The 20,857-nt window shown below is 42.6% G+C and overlaps 1 protein-coding gene across 8 annotated transcripts in view; it reads left to right on the top strand.

The window, feature by feature from the left end:
• Positions 1 to 20,857, top strand: part of ZNF84 (zinc finger protein 84) — a 34,073-nt gene that overhangs the window by 11,936 nt on the left and 1,280 nt on the right. For 4 of the 8 annotated variants that reach the window (XM_019942604.3, XM_019942591.3, XM_073790862.1 and 1 more), the window contains 3 exons: positions 7,155 to 7,281; positions 8,110 to 8,205; positions 10,014 to 15,829. In XM_019942604.3, coding sequence (XP_019798163.1) covers positions 7,155 to 7,281; positions 8,110 to 8,205; positions 10,014 to 11,998 — 2,208 coding nt within the window. In that variant the 3' untranslated portion in view covers positions 11,999 to 15,829. Of the gene's footprint in view, positions 1 to 7,148; positions 7,282 to 8,054; positions 8,206 to 10,013; positions 15,830 to 16,408; positions 16,529 to 20,857 lie in introns of those variants that run through there. The other 4 variants (XM_073790863.1, XM_073790864.1, XM_019942612.3 and 1 more) reach the window with 4 other exon arrangements.

Here is a 20,857-nt window from a genome sequence, read left to right as displayed (position 1 = left end):
TTTCTCCCATACTGTAGGTTGTCTTTTTCTTTTTAATTAATTTTTGGCTGTGTTGGGTCTTCGTTGCTGCACGCAGCCTTTCTGTAGTTGCAGTGAGCGGGGGCTACTCTTCATTGCAGTGCATGGGCTTCTCATTGCAGTGGCTTCTCTTGTTGTGGAGCACTGGCTCTAGGTGCGTGGGCTTCAGTAGTTGTGGCACACAGGCTCAGTAGTTGTGGCTCGTGGGCTGTAGAGAGCAGGCTCAGTAGTTGTGGCACATGGGCTTAGTTACTCTGTGGCATGTGGTATCTTCCCAGACCAGGGCTTGAACCCGTATCCCCTGCATTGGCAGGAGGATTCTTAACCACTGCGCCACCAGGGAAGTCCCAGTGGGTTGTTTTTAATTTTGTTTCTGGTTTCCTTTGCTCTGCAAAATCTTTTACGTTTAATTAGGTCCAATTTGTTTATTTTTGCTTTTATTTCCATTACTTTAGGAGGCAGATCCAAAAAAATATTGCTGCGATTTATGTCAAAGAGTGTTCTGCCTATGTTTTCCTCTAGGAATGTTATAGTATCTGGTCTCACATTTAGGTCTTTAATACATTTTGAGTTTATTTTTGTATATGGTTAGAGAACCTAATTTCATTCCTTTACATGTAATTGTCCAGTTTTCTTAGCACCACTTATTGAAGAGACTGTCTTTTCTCCATTGTATATTCTTGCCTCCTTTGTTGTAGATTAATTGACCATAAGTGTGTGGGTATATTTCTGGGTTTTCTATCTTGTTCCATTGATCTATATGTCTGTTTCTGTGCCAGTACCATACTTTTTTGATTACTGTGGCTTTGTAGTATAGTCTGAAGTCAGGGAGCATGATTTGTCCAGCTCTGTTAAAGATTCTTTACTGGCTATTTGGGGTCTTTTGTGTTTCCATACAAATTTTAATACTAATTTGTTTTACTTCTGTGAAAAATGCCACTGTTAATTTGATAGGGGTTGCATTGAATCTGTAGATTGTCTTGGGTAGTATGGTCATTTTAACAACATTGACTTCTCCAATGCAAGAACACGGTATATATTTCCATCTGTTAATGTCACCTTCAATTTCTTTCATCAGCATCTTATAGTTTTCAGATTACAGGTCTTTGACCTCCTTAGGTAGGTTTATTTCTAGGTATTTTATTCTTTGTGATGCGATGGTAAATGGGATTGTTTCCTTAATTTCTCTTTCTGATATTTTGTTGTTAGCATATAGAAATGCAAGCGATTTCTGTGTACTAATTTTGTATCCTGCAACTTTACTGCATTCACTGATGAGTTCTAGTAGTTTTCTGGAGGCATCTTTAGGACTTTCTATGTATAGTATCGTGTCTTCTACAAACAGTGACAGATTTACTTCTTTTCCAGTTTGGATTCCTTTTATTTCTTTTTCTTCTCTGATTGCCGTGGTTAGACTTCCAAAAGTATGTTGACTAAAAGTGGTGAGAGTGGGCATCCTTGTCTTTTTCCTGATCTTAGAGGGGATACTTCCATCTTTTCACCATGAAGTATGATGTTAGCTGTGATTTTTGTCATATATGGCCTTTATTATGTTGAGGTATGTTCCCCCTATGCCCACTTTTTGAAGAGTTTTTATCAAAGTGAATGTTGAATTTTATCAAAAGTTTTTTCTGTGTCTGTTGAGATGATCATGTTGTTTTTATTCTTCCATTTGTTAACGTGGTATATCACATTGATTTGTGGATATTGAAAAATTCTTGTATCCCTGGGGTAAATCCCCCTTGATCATGTTGTATGATCCTTTTACTGTTTTGTTGGATTTGGTTTGCTAGTATTTTGTTGAGGATTTTTGTGTCTATGTTCATCAGTGATATCAGCCTGTAATTCTCTTTTTCTGGTGACATCTTTGTCTGGTTTGGGTATCTGGGTGATCATGGTCTCATAGAATGAGTTTGGAAGTGTTCCTTCCTCTGAAGTTTTTTGGAATAGTTTCAGAAGGATGGGTATTAACTCTTCTCTAAATGTTTGATAGAACTCACCTGTGAAGCCATCTGGTCCTGGACTTTTATTTATTGAGAGTTTTTAAATTACTGATTCAATTTCATTACTTGTAGTTGGTTCATATTTTCTATTTCTTCCTCGTTCAGTCTTGGGAGATTGTACCTTTCTAAGAATTTGTCCATTTCTTCTATGTTGTCCATTTTATTGGTATATAGTGGCATGTAGTAGTCTCTTATGATCCTTTGTATTTCTATGGTGTTGGTTGTAACTTCTTTTCCATTTCTCATTTTATTGATTTGGGCTCTCTCTCGTTTTTTCCTGATGAGTAATTTTATCTTTTCAAAGAACCAATTTTTAGTTTCGTTGATCTTTTCTATTTTTTTTTAGTCTCTGTTTTATTTCTGCTCTAATCTGTATGATTTCTTCCCTTCTACTAACTTTGGGTTTTGTTTTTCTTCCTCTGGTTACTTCAGGTGTAAGATTGGGTTGTTTATTAGAGATTTTTCTTGTTTCCTGAAGTAAGCTTGTATAATTATAAACTTTCCTCTTAGAACTGCTTTTGCTGCATCCCACAGATTTTGGGTTGTCGTGTTTTTATTTTCATTTGTCTTTATGTATTTTTTCATTTCCTCTTTGAATTGTTCAGTAATCCGTTGATTGTTTAGTGGCATGTTGTTTAGCCTCTATGTGCTTGTGTTTTTTTGCCGTTTTTTTCTTGTAGTTGATTTCTAGTCTCAACAACATTGTGGTTGGAAAAGATGCTTGATATGACTTCAGTTTTCTTAAATTTACCCAGCTTGTTTTGTGGTCTAGCATGTAGTCTGGAAAATGTTCCATGTGCTTTTGAAAAGATTGTATATTCTGCTGCTTTTGAACAGAATGCTCTGTATATATCAATTAAATCCATTTGGTCTAATGTGTTCTTTAGGGCCAGTGTTTCCTTATTGATTTTTTTAGTCTAGATGATCTGTCCATCGATGTAAGTGGGCTGTTAAAGTCCCCTACTATTGTTGTGTTACTGTCAATTTCTCCTTTTATGTCTGTTAATATTTGCATTATATATTGAGGTGCTCCTACGTTAGGTGCATATGTATTTACAATTGTTATATCTTCTTTATGGATTGGTCCCTTGATCATGATGTAGTGTCCTTTTTTGTCTCTTATAACAGTCTTTATTTTAAAGTCTATTTTGTCTGATATAAGTATTACTACTCTGGCTTTCTTTTGATTTCAGTCTGTGTGTGTCCCTAGATCTGAAGTGGGTCTCTTGTAGACAGTATGTATATGGGTCTTGTTTTTTTATCCATTCAGCCACTCTGTGCCTTTTGATTGGAGCATTTAGTCCATTTACACTTAAGGTAGTTATCAATATGTTTGCTCTTATTGCCATTTTGTTAATTATTTTGGATTTGTTTTTGTAGGTCTTTTTTTCCCCTTCTTTTGTTCTCGTCTCCTGTGATTTGATGACTGTCTTTAGTGTTATGCTTGGATTCCTTTTTCTTTTTTGTGTGTGTATCTATTATAGATTTTTTGGTTTGCAGTTACCATGAGGTTTTTGTATATCAGACTGTATATATATGGGATTGTTTTAAGTTGCTGATCTTTTAATTTCCAATGCATTTTAAAAACCCTGCATTTGGGGGCTTCCCTGGTGGCACAGTGGTTGAGAGTCCACCTGCCAATGCAGGGGACACGGGTTCGTGCCCCGGTCCGGGAGGATCCCACATGCCATGGAGTGGCTGGTCCTGTGAGCCATGGCCGCCGAGCCTGCGTGTCCGGAGCCTGTGCTCCACAACGGGAGAGGCCACAACAGTGAGAGGCCCGTGTACCACAAAAAAGAAAACCACCCTGCATTTGTATTCTCCTCCCCTCACGATTACTGTTGTTGATATCATATTTTACATCTAATTGTTTTATGTATCCCTTAACTGCTTGTTGTGGATATAAATGATTTTACTACTTTTGTATTTTAACCTTCCTACTAGCTTTGTGTGTAGATGATTTCCTCCCTTTACTGTGTGTTTGCCTTTACTGGTGAGCTTTTTTGTTTGACAATTTTCTTGCTTCTAGTTGTAACCATTTCTTTTTCACCTAAAAATGTTCCTTTTACATTTGTTGTAAAGCTGGTTTGGTGGGGCTGAATTCTTTTAGCTTTTGTTTGTGAAGCTTTTGATTTCTCCATCAAATCTGAACAAGAGTGTTGCTGGGTAGAGTATTCTTGTTTGTAGGTTTTTCCCTTTCATCACTTTAAATATATCATGCCATATATGACCTGCTGAAAAATCTGGCCTGCTGAAAAATCATCTCATAGTCTTATGGGAGTTCCCTTGTATGTTATTTGTTGCTTTTCCCTTAATGCTTTTAATATTCTCTCTTCATCTTTATTTTTTTGTCAGTTTGATTACAGTGTGTCTTGGTGTGTCCCTTTTTGGGTTAATCCTGTATGGGACTCTCTGCACTTCTTGGTTTAGGTGACTTTCTTTTCCCAGGTTAGGGACATTTTCAGCTGTTATCTTTTCAAATATTTTCTCAGGTCCTCTCTCTCTTCTCCTCTGGGATCATGTACAAGTTTTTGTATGAGCATGTATCTATTTGTCTTGGGTACATACCTAAGAGTGTAATTGCTGGGTTGTATGGTAAAATTATATTTAACTTCTAAAGAAGTTGCCACAGTTCCAGTGTCTGAACATTTTATATTTCTCCCAGTATGAAGTTCCAGTTTCTCCACAACTTTTTGAACACTTGTTATTGTGTCTTTTTGATTATAGTCATTCTAGTGAACATGAACTGGTGTCTCATTGTGGTTTTAATATGCATTTCCTTAATAAGTAATGATGTTGGTCATCATTTCATGTGCATATTAGCCATTTCTATATCTTCTGTATTAAAATGTATTCAAATATTCTGCCTGTTTTTTAATTGGGTTACTTATCTTTTATTATTGAGTTTTTAAAATAAGCTCTTGAGTCAAGTTCTTTATCAGAAATAGGATTTACAAATAATTTTTTTCAGTCTGTGGCTTGTCATTTCATTTTTCAATTACGTTGGTTGAAGTGCAAAGTTTTAAATTTTATTTTGCCACTTCAATAGGAATGTAGAAACCTCACCACTGTCTAGGCCCCTCACCCTCTTTCCTTTATATCGTGACTGTGTTACACAGTTACACCTGCATACACTGAAAACTCCATCAGAAAACATTACGATTTTTGCTGTCAACTATGAAACATATTTAAAGAACTGAAAAGGAGAATAGTGTATTTTATTTGCTCATATATTTGCCATTTCTGTTCTTTCTTCATTCTCGATTTTTTTAAGTTGCCTTCTGGTATCATGTCCATCTGAAGATTTTCCATTAGTAAATCTTTTAGAGCAAGTCTGCTACCCTTGAATTCTCTTAGTTTTTCTTCATAAGAAAGTATTATCACACTATTCCTTTTTCTTAATAGAAATTTATTTATTTTACTTTAGTTATTTATTTTTGGCTGCATTGGGTCTTCGTTGCTGCACACAGGCTTTCTCTAGTTGTGGTAAGCGGGGGCTTCTCTTCATTGTGGAGCGCAGGCTTCTCATTGCGGTAGCTTCTCTTGTTGTGGAGCACGGGCTCTAGGTGCTCGGGCTTCAGTAGTTGAGGCACACGGGCTCAGTATTTGTGGCACACAGGCTCAGTAGTTGTGGCTTGCAGGCTCTAGAGCTCAGGCTCAGTAGTTGTGGCGCATGGGCTTAGTTGCTACACGGCATGTGGGATCTTCCTGGACCAGGGATTGAACCCACATCCCTTGCATTGGCTGGTGGATTCTTAACCCCTGCACCACCAGGGAAGTCCCTGTCGTACTATTCCTGATGAATATTTAAGCTGGCTACAGAATTGTGGCTTAGCAGGTCTTTCCTTTCAGCACTTCCTTCTGGCCTCTTTGCTATTTAATAAGACATTTGCAGTCATTTGAATCACTGTTCCCTATAAGTGATGTGATTTTTGTCTTCATCTTGTAGCAGTTTGGTTGTGATGTGGTTGGTCATGGATTTCTTTGTTTATCCAGTTGGGGGGTTCACTGAGCTTGTTGGATTTGCAGGCTTATATCTTTTGCCAAATTTGGGGGAGGATTTAGCCTCATTTAGCCCATTTCTTGAAACTTTTTTTTTCACCATGCTCTTTCTTTTCTCTTTCTGGGACTCCCATGACATGCATTTGCTTTGTCTTGCAGTGACCTGAGCTCTGTCCATTCTCAAGTTTTTCTCTCTTGGTTGCTCAAAATGGATACTTTCTATGGACTGTCTTTCAGATTCCCTTGCTACTCTCAAAGTCTGTGGTGTGCTGTTTCTTATTTTCTGATGGTATTCTGGATTTTTAAAAGAGTGTTTGTGCTTTCTTGTCGTCTTAGGAGACTTTGGGACAGAACTCCATCTTGATCTAAAATCCAGATACCTTTCTAAAAGTTAAATTTGGTTGTATCACTTCCATCCTGTAAAAGCTCTAGTGGCTAACTGTCGGCAGCAAGAAGGTGGTGTGGTCACCACGTCTGCCCTGCCTCCACTGTGGCCTGCAGTCCAGTCACTACCCCACGCCCTGTGACCTTGTCTGACTGAACTGTTTGTATCACCTCAGCCCCAGCAGTGCGGGGCCCCATATTGGAGTTGCTGTCTCTCAGAATGCTTTTGCATCCCCTTTTCTGTAGAAAGCACTACTAATTTCCTAAAACTCGTTTCAAGCTTCACCTCTTCAATAGAGGCTGATGTGACCACAGGTGGAGTGCCATGCTCCCTGCTCCTGACCCATGTCATGTCCTCCCTGTCTTTCTGTCTCAGCTCTTAAAGCAGTTTCTTTTATTTTTAGGTGTACATGTTTGCAGCTGTCTACGAACTGAGCAGTTTCTTAGGATACTATTTTATTATCTGTCTTTCACTGCCATCTCTTCTGGTGCCAGATTTGAGGTTCAGTAAATATTTTGTTGGTGGTTTGGAAGATTTAAAGTCGTGTATTTCAGTTCTCATGTAAGTGGAAGGATGAAAGAATGCATAATGGCATTTTATCTCACAAAATAAGAGTGCAAAAGTAAGGACCCAGTAGACATTCTGTAACTTGCCTTGGTGAGAATGATGTGCTCAAGCTCTGGTACTTCTTTCCCACATCACCTAGTGATACCTGCTTCTGATTCACTGGGATTGTGCTCTTACAGGGGTCGTTCTCATTTGAAGATTTATCTGTGGACTTCACCCAGAAGGAATGGCAACTACTGGCCCCCTGTCAGAAGGACTTATACAAGGATGTCATGTTGGAGAACTATAGCAGCCTCGTGTCACTAGGTAAGAGAAGCTGCCTAGGAATTCCCTGGCAGTCCAGCAGTTAGGACTCTGTGCTTTGACTGCAGGGGGCAAAAGTTTGATCCCTCTTTGGGGAACTAAGATCATGCAAGCCGTGAGTGTGGCCAAAAAATGGAAAAAAAAAAAAAAAAAAAAAAAGGAAACTTGCCCAGAGGACCTCATATTGTGTCTAGTACCTGCTTGTTCTTTTTTAGTTGCTGAGAGCTCTGGGACTTCCAAATTTTTTAATGATTTTGGACCTAAATTTAGGAGATCAAAATTCTTGGACTGTGACTCCAGGGAAAGTATTTGGATCTCACCTTCCAATAATGAAGTCTTAATTTCATTGTGCAGCCTCTGAAGCTAATAGTAACTGGTAGTGGTAGCTCCTGAAGCATGTAATTAACTGTATTTCACATATCGTGCATATATTAGCTCACTTAATCATAAGAGCAATCCTATGTGGCAGGTGTGTTACTTTCCTTGTTTTCTTTCTTTTATTCTAATGAGGAAATTGAGGCAAAGAAGGTTAAGTAACTTTTGCAAGGACTGACAGCTAGTAAATGAAAGAGCCCGGATTTGAACCCAGGCAGACCGGCTACAGAGTCTCTGAACGGTGTATGGTTTTGGACTTGAATTATAGAAGTCAAAGATTCTTAGACCTTATTAGCCACTGGGAAGACCATTACCTTTCCTCTGACAATTACTTACTCTGTTGGTATTCAGATGGGTGGCTTCACTGGGTCAACTAATGCCAAACCTTGCTCATTCTTCAGAGGCCCCAGAGGTCAAGCAGTGGGGGCCAAGGACTTTGTGATTTCCCCTGAACAGGGTATGAAGTTATGAAACCTGGTGTCATCCTCAAGTTGGAGCACGGAGAAGAGCCGTGGACAGGAGATGGAGAAATTCCAGGTTCAGACTCTTCAGGTGAGTGTTTGAGGACCAGACCGAGGGGAGAAGGTGGAAGTTCAGTCTCAGCTGGGTACGGGTCGGTATCTTTGAAATGTGCCTTAGAGAGCTCGTCTCAAAATCTCCAACCTTTGATGGCGATTCAGAACAGTTGATGTGAGCTACTCAGGTAAAGCACATTTACATGTGGCTTCTTTGCTCATAGCTTGAAGTGAAATATTTCCAGCTGGTCTGGACCATGATATTTATTCCCTGTCTGTCACATCTGGGACTTTGACTTCTCGTTAGGTGTTCTGTCCCCTGATGTGGTTAAGCTTCTTCTGTCCTCCCTCCTTCTGTGATCAGAGACACCTGTGCTTGTCCATCGGGGCTTTATTTTCCCTCACTTTGGGCATCTCTGGCATGAAGCACTCTCTGTTCAGTCTCATTATGTCAGAAAATGGATTTTCGTTCCTCCCAAACCATTGGTCCATTTCTTCCCCTTTTTTTTTTAAAGGAATGTAGCACAATCATTTTTTTTATTTTTAAATATTTTTTAACAAATTTATTTATTTGTTTATCTTTGGCTGCGTTGGGTCTTCATTGCTGCACGTGGGCTTTCTCTAGTTGTGGAGAGCGAGGGCTTCTCTTTGTTGCAGTGCGCAGGCTTCTCATTGTGGTGGCTTCTCTTGTTACGGAGCACGGGCTCTAGGTGTGCAGGCTTCAGTAGTTGTGACATGTGGGCTCAGTAGTTGTGGCTCGAAGGCTCAGGAGTTGTGGCACACAGACTTAGTTGCTTAGTTGATCCCATGGCATGTGGGATCTTCCCAGACCAGGGCTCAAACCCGTGTCCTGTGCACTGGCAGGCAGATTCTTAACCACTGTGCCACCAGGGAAGTCCCATCTTCCCTTTTTAAATTAGGTTCCGGTGTGCTTTTTCTGTGGCTTAGACACCATGGAGTACCTGGAATTATCTCTTCCTAACATGTTTTCTTATTATTTAAGTTTTTTGCCCTTTGGAAAATATCTTTTTAAAGACTTCTCTATTCCCACTTAAAACTGTGCCTAATCTTGAACTTCCCAAATTGCTAGATAGATCCAGGTTCTCATCTCCTTTTGCAAGTTGTCTTATGTGGCACCACCAAGCATCCAGCAGTACTCTGAACAGCTGTACCTCCCTCCTCTTTCCCTGCTGTGATATTGACTTACTTCAAGGTCCCTCAAAAACAGACCCTGAGATACTTACCTGAGTGCAAGAACTTAGTGGGGCTGTGACCCCACAGTGTTAGTGGGAGAAGGGGAAGTGAGATGGGGCGGGGGAGGAATGCACAAAGGGTGTGCTGCTGGGAACCCTCTGAGGGACCAGGAAGCTGGTATCACCGTAACCCTCCTGTCTCTCAGTGACTGAGCACTGCTGCAGGGAACATTAGGGCTCCAGAGTGTTTAGCATGCCTGCACACGGCCCAGACGTGCACTTGCAGCCCATGGAAGGTCTTGGTGGAGAGATGTGGGCACCTGGGGCGGGCCCCACAGTCAGCCTGAGCTGCAGTGTCCTCTGAGTGTAGCTGAGGGAGTAGGTGAGGCTGAGGACCCACGGAGTGAGCCCATGTGGCCTGTTCATCTGTTTCCTCCTTCCCCCCAAGTTGGTGGTTGACTCCATTCAATCTACTGTCTGCTTTCTGTTCTTGTTTACAGCATTTAAATTTTTTTCAGTACCTAGAGGATAGACATTGTATTCAGACTGGGAAACTAAGCTTTAAAAGGCATTCATTCCCTCAGATAGCATTTCTAGGTTTTATTCAGTAAGCACAACTATAGAAGGGTTCACAGGGTTTTTTTTTTCCTAGAACAAGTCTTGCAAGTAAATGGTCACATCACTTGGCACAAGGATAACCAAGAGAAGCTTAAAAATATGAAACAAGATCAAGAATGTGATGCACTTGGAAAAAATTTCAATCTGAGCATGAACTTTGTTCCTTTAAGGAAATCAAACAGTGAAGGTGATATAGGTGGATTAATTTTAAAACATCATATAGATTTACTTATTCCAAAAGCAGATTATGGAAAAACAGAACCAGCTGACTTAAATGTATTTGATAAATTGTTTCTCCATACCAAGACTGAGGAAACTGATACTTGGTTAAAATACTATGAATGTGATAAGTATGATAAAGCTAGCTGTAAGAAGTCACAGATTATCATATATCACAGAACCCATTTAGGGGAGAAGCTCTATGAATGCAGTGAATGTAGGAAACGCTTCAGTAAGAAATCAAGTCTCATTAAACATCAGAGCAGGCACGTAAGAGAAATAGCCTATGGCTGTGGTAAATGTGGCAGAACCTTTCCCCAGAAGTCACAGTTCATTACACATCACAGAACGCACACAGGAGAGAAACCTTACAGTTGCAGCCAGTGTGGGAAAGCCTTCTCCCAGAAGTCACAGCTGACATCCCATCAGAGGACACATACAGGAGAGAAACCGTATGAATGTGGTGAGTGTGGGAAAGGCTTCTCCCGGAAGTCACACCTCATATCACACTGGAGGACACACACAGGAGAGAAGCCCTATGGATGCACTGAATGTGGAAGAGCCTTTAGTGAAAAGTCAAATCTCATCAATCATCAGAGGACTCACACAGGAGAGAAACCTTTTGAATGCAGAGAATGTGGGAAAGCCTTCAGCAGGAAATCACAGCTCGTCACACATCACAGGACCCACACAGGAACAAAACCCTATGGATGTAGCAATTGTAGAAAAGCCTTCTTTGAGAAATCAGAGCTCATTAGACATCAGACAATTCATACTGGAGAGAAACCCTATGAATGCAGTGAGTGTCAGAAAGCCTTCAGAGAGAGGTCCAGTCTCATTAACCATCAGAGAACACATACAGGAGAGAAGCCTCATGGGTGTGTCCAGTGTGGGAAAGCCTTCTCCCAGAAGTCACACCTCTTATCACATCAGATGACACACACCGGAGAGAAACCCTTTGTATGCACTAAATGTGGGAAGGCCTTCAGTAGGAAATCCCAGCTTGTCAGACATCAGAGAACTCACACAGGTGAAAAACCCTACGAATGCAGTGAATGTGGGAAGGCTTTCAGTGAAAAATTAAGCCTCACTAATCATCAGAGAATTCATACAGGAGAGAAACCCTATGTGTGCAGTGAGTGTGGGAAAGCCTTTTGTCAGAAGTCACATCTCATTTCACATCAGAGGACTCACACAGGAGAGAAACCCTATGAATGCAGTGAGTGTGGGAGAGCCTTTGGCGAGAAGTCAAGTCTGGCAACTCATCAGAGAACACACACAGGAGAAAAACCTTATGAATGCAGGGATTGTGAAAAAGCCTTCTCCCAGAAGTCACAGCTCAACACTCACCAGAGAATTCACACGGGAGAGAAACCTTATGGATGCAGTCTTTGTCAGAAAGCTTTCTTTGAGAAATCAGAACTAATTAGACATCAGAGAACTCATACAGGAGAAAAACCTTATGAGTGCAGTGAATGTAGGAAAGCCTTCAGGGAGAAGTCAAGTCTCATCAATCATCAGAGGACACATACAGGAGAGAAGCCCTTTGAATGCAGCGACTGTGGCAAAGCCTTCTCTCGGAAGTCGCACCTCATACCACATCAGAGAACCCACACAGGAGAGAAACCTTATGGTTGCAGTGAATGTAGGAAGGCCTTCTCTCAGAAGTCACAGCTTGTTAATCATCAGAGAATTCATACCGGAGAGAAACCTTATCAATGTAGTGAATGTGGGAAAGCCTTCTCTCAAAAGTCACAGCTCATTAATCATCGGAGAACTCATACAGTAAAGAAGTCCTAGGAATGGCATTAACACTAGTTTTTGACAGAGATCTTAACTGCATTGTACTTAAGAGGATGCAGTTATGGTAAATCTTCCAGGTAATAGTCGCATCATGTTACATGTCTGAGTCCCCGTTTAGGGAAAGGACTCTAAGTGAGGTTCAGCAGATTAACGTGTTTATTATTACATGTTAAAATGCATAGAGGAGAATGACCCTATGAAATGCAGTGGATTTTAAAAACCTTTCAAACCATACTCAAACCTTACACAGCAGAGAACTAACAGCAAAGAAGAATGCTGTGAATATCAGGAAGGCTTCCAGAGATCAGATCTCATTAGCTGTCAGAAACATCCCCACTGGGAATGAATCCTAGTCCAGTGAGTTAAGGAAAACTTCATGAACACAGCAAGTGAGGTAATATTTTCATCAAGAAATGAAGCTCATTGTACACAAAAAGATGCCCTCAGGAATGAAAATCGATGAAAATACTAAATATGGGACAATCTTCAGCAAGTAACCCCACCATATTGTATTCTGTGGGTAAACCTAACAACTTAAAAACATTAGGAATATGTGCCCCTAGAAATAATGCTATAATGGAAAGCCATGCATTCTTTATAGACATGGGTACCAAAAATACCCAATTCTAAATGATATTTAGGCAGAAGTATGTTTTTAAAAATATGTGACTAAATTGAGTCACTGGAATATCTAAATGAGAAATTTCTCAGTGGTATGTAATTGTGGCTTATTTTCCTGTGTCACATAATGTGTTTTGTATTTAGGAATTGTGTATGGTAATGTAATTGGGAGCATGAGATGCACATGCCTTGTAGTGCCTCTGATGTCTTTTAAGACACACCACATACCACTGGTTTTTCTGTTTTAATGTTACTATAAAAATAGTAACTCATACATGTCTTGTTTTTCAGTAAGTAGCATGGGTAGTATCACCACATTTCCTTTTCCTTATGATTTGTTGGTTTATAAAAGGGTCTATTGTTGTTACTGACCTTTCTATTTAGTAACAAAAGCCAACATTATATAAAGTCTTTTGCATCCCCAGAGTCTGAGAAGCAGTTTATACAAAAACCTGGTTAACAAGTATTCAAGGGCAGAACCGCAGAACAGCACAAGTGACTCGTGAGCAGAGGAGAGGAGGTGTGTGGACTCTGAGCTCACCCTAAACGGTGGGACCCTCTCCTCACAGAGTGCGGTGCCCCCTGGTATCGTAAGTGCCATGTCACCCAAGTACAACTTGTATTTTAACTTACTGTGATGAAATAGCATGGATACTGTGTGCTGCTATTATGTTTTTTGTGTTCTGTAAAATATCTTGTAAAAGAATTAGATGCAGAAACCAGTTATTTGAGAATTTTGTGGTGAGAAGTATATTTTTGACGTATTCAAGGAAGCCTATTTTGCCTTCCTGCAGATTTCTGTGATTAGTGGACAAGTATTAGGAAAAAGGTTTTTTATTATTTCATCATTTGAAATATTTGTGTTTCACTGGCCTTTCACCTGTTACATCATGCACACGGGAAAGTTACCATTGCTATAAGTGTGGTTCCTTTTGAAAATGCATGAACTATTCCTGAGCTTATTTAGAATTTTGTAGTAATCTCTCTATAATGTTGCTTGACAAAGTCAACTGTATTTTTTGTGTGATGGTGAAATTCAGAAAAGTCCAGGATTGGCCTTGTTTCCAAACTTGTAAAAATCAGGCCTTCTCTCATGCATAAGTTGTTTTATCAGTGTGGTGTATGGTACCTTTGATTCTAGCAGTATTTTTCCCTCTAATTACCAATTTTACATCATGGTTGGAAAATTGGGACTTTTAATAAATGATAATAATTTTGTGACCCATTGTTCCAGAATTTCAACAGCCAGATTATCCTTTTTTTCCACATGGTAATTTTTAGAAGTCCCATTTCCCAAATTTTTATTCATACTCAAATTTATGGACTTCCTACTTTTCTCCCTAATACCTGAAGGTCATTTTACCAGGTGGGGGAACAAGTAGTTACACTGTGGTGTCTTACTTTGTGGTTTTTTTCCATTTTTTCCTTTCCATCTATCCTGGGTCTCTTTCCTCAGCCTAGAGGTTGATTTGTTAGGTCTTGGATTGAGCCCAGGAGTCTGTTGTCTAAAAACTTTCTAATTTTGCTCACTCCTATTCTAGATTATTCTGTTAACTACTAAGTACTTAAGCTTAGAACTTCCTTTATGAGTTGATGGAACTTCAGCACTAACCTCTTGATTGAATCCCAAGAGCAAATGTGTTTTCTAAGGGTCTGTTGTTAGTCATCAGGAGGGCTGATGTTGGCAGCAGAGGTTTTGTTTATCAAAGTACCTGAGGTGGAGACCCAGGTGTGTTGTGTAGAATTCACTGGGAGCTCTCTCTTCTGAAGGGTCACAAGAGGGCTCTGATTCTGAAATTGGAGATTCTTAGTGTCGTGTTTTAAAATTACCTTGGTAAACCACAAAAAAATGTGTCTCCACATTTCCTGTCATTGAGTCCTACCACAAACTCCACATCAAGAGGAAAGTCACTTTTAAAGTTAGACTGGATTTACTTGCAGTTTCGTGAAGCACAATAAATTACAGTGAGATTGAATACATGAGGGGGAGCATCTCCTTTCCTTTCCTCTTTCACCACCCAGTTCCCTCCACTGGCCTGGGGACGATCCTGCAGAGCACAATTTCTCTTGTATCCCTTTTACTAAGTAGTGGATCTTCTGGAGGTCCCGTCTGTGAATTTTGAGACCTGTCTCAGGACTGCCTTGTGTTCAGCCTTTCTTTGTGGGCTTTGATATCTTCTGACAGTTATCTGTATGGGTCCATGTGTTCCTGATATTTTGGTTTCAAGAACAGCACTTGTAGAGCCCCGAAATAAAATGAACCTAAAGAATACCAGATTTATCTACCAATACCTGTATTACATAGCAGAATATACATTCATAGACATTTGGATTCTACACTTGAGACCTCAGTCATTTGGTCATTTATTCCAGCAGTATGTGCCCAGGATGTCAATTTCAATGAGTTTGTTAGTCTACAAACATGGTACCAACAAGCTTTCAGATGTTGAGCACCTAGTCCTGGCCTACATGCTGATAAACTAACTCAACCATGACCCTTGCAGCTGTATGCATATTTTTTGCCCCTTTACTTTCATCCTTTTTTAGTCCATTTTCCACACTTATACATAGTAGTTATTTTAAGATGCAATTCTGATTATATACTCCTGTGCTGAAGTGTCGTGTGGCTAATTGTGGACTGAAGGTGTAATATCCTGTGGTACATGAGGACTTTTACCCATCATTTCTGAATACTTTATCTTTCCTCTTACACAGTAGTTTTTTGGCTTTCTTGAACTACTCACAGTTCCTTGAGATTTCTACAATCTCATCGTATGCTTTTTGCAAATCTACTGCCAGTGAAATGCCCTTGTTACTTGTTAATGCCTATTCAGCATATGTGAATGTGTACATGTATTTGTCACTGGTGATATTATCATTGCATGTTTTATCTTTTCCATTAGAAAGCTTCTGGAAAGCTGGGACTATCTTGTTTGTCTGTATAATTTTAGCAACTGAAGCTTTAGTACATAAATGTGGGTGGTGTCAGTGGCTGTGTTTTCTACCACATGGGGAAGTGTAGTCTGCAATGAGAGAGAAGAGTGAAGCCACCATGGAAGCAAAGTCATGAGCACCCTGGCTGCGCCCCAGGATCTGGTTCTTGTCTTGATGTCCGGGTTCATCTCTGCCCTTTTTCCTGCCTTGGTTGTTGGATTGTCCTGTGAGATATCCCAAACATCCTTCTAATAAATCCCCATGTTTGCTTCAGCTGGTTCAAGTTGTGTTTGTTACAACCCAACTAACAGCGAGGCCAGGCCGTGTTGTAAGTTTGGGCTTCTGGAAGCAGATACTGAGATGAAGTTTGGGGTGCAAGATGTTTATTGAGGATCAACATGAAGTGATGGGAGAATAAAAAGGAAAGGATTGGCCAGAGGAAGAAGTGACACTGCACTGCAGGTTGTGGAGACCTTGGCCAGGCCAGTGGGGGTGCTGAAGCAAGCATCACTTGTAAGAGCATCTCACATTTGGCCAGGATGCTCAGGCCCTTACAGCCCTGAGTGGTCAGTCAGCAGAGGCAGGCTGCCCTGGGAAGGGAGTGACCTCAGATGAAGCGGCTCTTTTCCCCCTGAGGCCAACTCTGGACGCACTGGCGAGGGAGGAGGCGTCCCTGCCGCTGAGCAGAAGGTCGTTCCCTGAAGAGGGACCTGGGTGGTGCATCTCCACGACTGCACAGAGCATCCCTTCCCAGTGCTGGGCGTGTCTAAAGAGGGACGAACAAAAGGGAGATCAGGACAAACTACAGCTCTCCTGTTGCAGTTGTTTCCTCTCATCTGTTACCCATTCCAGATTCTCACACAGCTACAACCCATGCTGGCGTCAGCATGAGCCAGGTCCTCGAGAATCTGAGGGGCATCTGAGGCCTGGTCACCGTGCCCTTCTCATATCCCAGCTGCTGAGTTTCTCCAGGTACCTTCACAAGTGGGCAAGGAAGCCCCAAGAAGCCCCTCGGTGGGTCACCCGAGTCCACTCAGACTCCTCTTGGCCCAGCTGTAGCAGCAGCCTGTTCTCCCCATGGTGTGTCACACACCCCTGCAGAGACCACGGCTTCACTCACCTGATGGTCCCTGGGTACAGGCACACAGTCCCCAGGTCGGTCATGGGCTTCTTATAATTAAGTGGAAGATGCTCTGTCCCTGTGAAAAGTGTGTCCCTTTTGGGGTTCAAGACCTCTAACTCTGCAGAGCCCGGAGTGGACGGTACTGGAAGCACAAAGGCCCCTGGAGGGTCGTTGGTAGCGGTGGTAGGTGAGGCCTACCCTCACTTCAGCACCCAGACCCATGGGTTCTTCTACTTTGAGAACACAGCACCGTATAAAGGGCTTTTGTCCAGTTCATAGGCTGCACTTTGAATGGTGGCACCCTGTCCTGACAGAATATTGCTTCTGAGCTGGGGCTTCAGCTGTGCTTTCACTAGGCTGTTCCAAAGCTCTCTTGCACAAGCAGCTACAGGTGCACCCAGTGGGTCCTTTTGTGCTGGGCATAGTCTTGCACACCCTTTGGCTGCAAAGTGGGTCCTCTGGTCTGATGCAGCGTATGTGGGATCCCATACTGGCTAATCAGACATTTCATAAGCCTCTGGATAGTGGTGCTGGCTGAGGCCCTGTGGGCAGGAAAGAAACCACATACCTGGAAGATGTGTCTCTCCTATGAGAAACACACCAGCCTTTTGAGGGTCAACATAGTCAAGTGCCAGTTGGTCTCCCCAAGGAATGGTGCTGTACTGGGGCTCAGTCTTGGTCTCTTATTTTAGACACTCTGTAGTGGCCAAATCAGCCATGGTGAGAGAGGCTCTGTGCTGTTGGACGGGGTGGACATTCTTGGCAATTAGAGTAACCCTTGCATTGGATCCCTGGACTTTGGTTAAGGGCCACCATGGTGGGGAAGGCCAGATGGATGGCTCTGAAACTTACTCCCCAGATAAGATAGTAAATAAAAACAATACTGGGACTTCCCTGGTGGTGCAGTGGTTAAGAATCCTCCTGCCGACGCAGGGGATACGGGTTTGAGCCCTGGTCCAGGAAGATCCCACATGCCGTATAGCAACTAAACCCATGCTCCACAACTACTGAGCCTGCGCTGTAAAGCCCGCGAGCCACAACTACTGAGCCTGTGCTATAGAGTCTGCAAGCCACAAGTACTGAGCACGCGTGCCACAACTACTGAAGCCCACGTGCCTAGAGCCCGTGCTCCACAACAAGATAAGCCACCACAATGAGAAGCCCGTGTACCGCAACGAAGAGTAGCCCCCACTCACAGCAACTAGAGAAAGCCCACGTGCAGCAACGAAGACCTAACTCAGCCAAAATAAATAAATTTATTATTTTTTTTAAAAAAAACACTACTGCCTTCCAGGTAGGGGCTGAGAGAGAGGGTGGCAGAGATTAGTGCTGTTCTTAAAGACCTGAAGGGTGCCTGGGGGGTTGTCCCTATCATGTCCCTGTTTGGTTCGGTAGCATAGCCCGGGTAGAAGCCCGATGTATCCTAGAGAATGGCTATAGGCTAAACACTAAGCTAGACCATAGCCAAGTCGTGGTCCAACTTGCACACATGGCTTTGTTTCTATAGCAGATTTACGTGCCCTTGGGTACATGGCATGCAGGCTTTGATTTGACAAGAGCACTCTTTTTATCCTGCTCAGGAAAAAGGATCAGAAAATGTTTGCATTACCATGGAGCAGACAGCATTACACATTCACAGTTTTATCCCAGGGCTGTCATAGTATAGTCTGAAGAGATCCAGACTATCTGGACGTGCATAGAACATCAGCGTGCTCCACTGAGGCAGTGAAATCACTCCAGTCAAGCAGGATGCACATGAGGTGGCCAGCAGCCTGGGAACCTGATGCACTACACGCATCCCAGAGGCTGTGCGACACCCTGTGAACGGTTAGCAACTTACCACAAAGGTAGCATAGGACTCACTTTGCTACACACTACTTTATAGATTATTCAGGAAGTTTGGGGAGGCTGGTTTTCTAGTCATTTACACATTTATTGACATCAAGTTACAGGTATTTTCTTACTAATTTTGGAATCTTTGCATCTTGTTATGTTGATTTTTCTTTTTGAAAAATTCCTCTTTTTTTTTTTTTGGCTGTGTTGGGTCTTTGTTGCTGCACACAGACTTTCTCTAGTTGCGGTGAGCAGGGGCTACTGTTCATTGCGGTGTGTGAAGTTCTCACTGTGGTGGCTTCTTTTGTTGCGGAGCATGAGCTCTAGGCGTGTGGGCTTCAGTAGTTGCGGCACGCGGGCTCAGTAGTTGTGGCTCATGGGCTCTAGAGCACAGGCTCAGTAGTTGTGGCGCACGGGCTTAGTTGCTCTGCGGCATGTGGAATCTTCCTGGACCAGAGATTGAACCTGTGTCCCCTACACTGGCAGGCGGATTCTCAACCACTGCGCCACCAGGGAAGTCCTGAATTTTTCATTAACAATATTTGTGAATTCCCTTTTATTCTTGTTCCATCTTGGCAGAAGTTTATTTATTAGCTTTTACAATGAACAAGATTTTGATGTCGTTGATCTGTCAGTACCTTTGTTTCTGTTCAGTTAATTAACTGAAAGCTGGACATGGTAGAGGCCAATCCTAAGGCAGCAGAAATTCCTTGCATAAGTATTTAAAGAAATATGATTGTTGATCTAGATTTATCACGAGTAATTCACTCACCAATTTCTCCACAATTTTGACCCCCAAGAGAGACCAGAAGACACTTCTTTTACCCGGACACTGAGACACTACGGGGAGATGGGAGTCCCAGCATCCTGTAACAATGTGCTTGTTTTCCAAGCCGCCCCCATACCAGCCCTAACCACGCATCTGCTTGCTTTAACGTTATGCCAGGTCTAGAATTTTTGATAAATTGAATCTTATAAAAGAAAATGTGCTTATCGGCTAAGGGTGAAGAGGGAAGATGCTGCCGCTGAAGTGAGACCCCTGCTATCAGAGGGGAGTGTAGGATTCTGCGAGGGAGCAGTCCTGGTAGCAGAATTTAGTTTTGAGAAGCCAGGTGGGCATGGTTACTGTGTCACCAAACATAAGTCAATGTACCCGACAGCACAGTGAGGCCAAACAATAACAAAACGTCAGAATTTGGAGCAGAGGAAGGTTTATTGCAGGGCCAAGCAAGGCGACGGGTGGCTCATGCCTTAAAAACCCTGAACTCCTGGAAAGCTCTCCCCAAAGCCCTTTTACAGAAAGGTGAGGGAGGGGCCTGGGTAGCTGTTGCAGACTTCTTGGTGTCAGACCCTTTGTTCTTGAGGTCAGGTCACCGTCAGGTCATGATGTTCCGGTAAACTTCTAACAAAACAGAAGCTAGCTAGTCTCTGTTCTGTTTCTAAGCCTCCTGGCGGCTTTTAACCCTTAACAAATCCCATGAGCAAAGCAACATCATTATCCCTCGTTTACTTGTTCAAAGTCCCAAGGCTTGACTTTCGCCCCCAAGGCCCAGGTCCTGCCTGTGAGCAAAGGGTCCCTGCACGGGCTGGTCACCCTGCCCTGGCGTGCTCGTCCAGCACCCGGTCTGGGTCCTCCCGCCGGTACCCAGGCCCGGCTGAAGAGGCAGATCTCAGCTGGTGGCGCCCTCAGGGCCAGGTCCCCAGACCCTGCCCAGCCATCATCACCGAGGGAGCCAGGCTCCCAGGACCCAGCTGGCCCTCAGCTCACCCACCAGCCCCAAGGCTGGAGGACCCGGAGAGCCCTGGGGAGAAGGCTGCGATCCACCTTTCACCGCACTCTCTGACCCATGACCCCTGCGCGTCTGACTGTTGGCCCAGTGGGACCTCGAGCCGCCAGGCTGACGGTCCCGAGCTAAGGGTCTCTCCGTTACGGTCATTCGCTAATGGCTGCTCCCCCACCCCGCCCCTCTTATAACTGCAGTGGGTTCAGGCCATGATGGTAGTCAGAATTGCTGGACCTATAGAGACCTTTGGAAGTGGTTAACTGATCATGGGATCTTAAGGTCCAAAATAAAGGGACAGCTTATGAAGGTCTTATCTTTGTAATAAAAAGTGTAGAAGCTGGATATCCTTGAGGATAGACCCTGTCATTGGGTCACAAGTACATACTGTAAAACTTAGGAACTGTCCACAGGCCATTTTACTGACTTTCTGTGTAAGCAGATAAATGTTAATACTGGTGGACTTACCCGTGATCACCATCCCATTATTACACTATCTTTGCTTAAAATGGGTCGTTGGATCTGCACAAGATGAGTCACCCTGTCCCGTTTTCTTTCTCTGCC

Source organism: Tursiops truncatus, chromosome 13, assembly GCF_011762595.2.
Source record: "Tursiops truncatus isolate mTurTru1 chromosome 13, mTurTru1.mat.Y, whole genome shotgun sequence".
NCBI lineage: Eukaryota > Metazoa > Chordata > Mammalia > Artiodactyla > Delphinidae > Tursiops > Tursiops truncatus.
The sequence above is the reverse complement of the archived record's forward strand: the minus strand, read 5'-3'. Positions and strand labels throughout refer to the sequence as shown.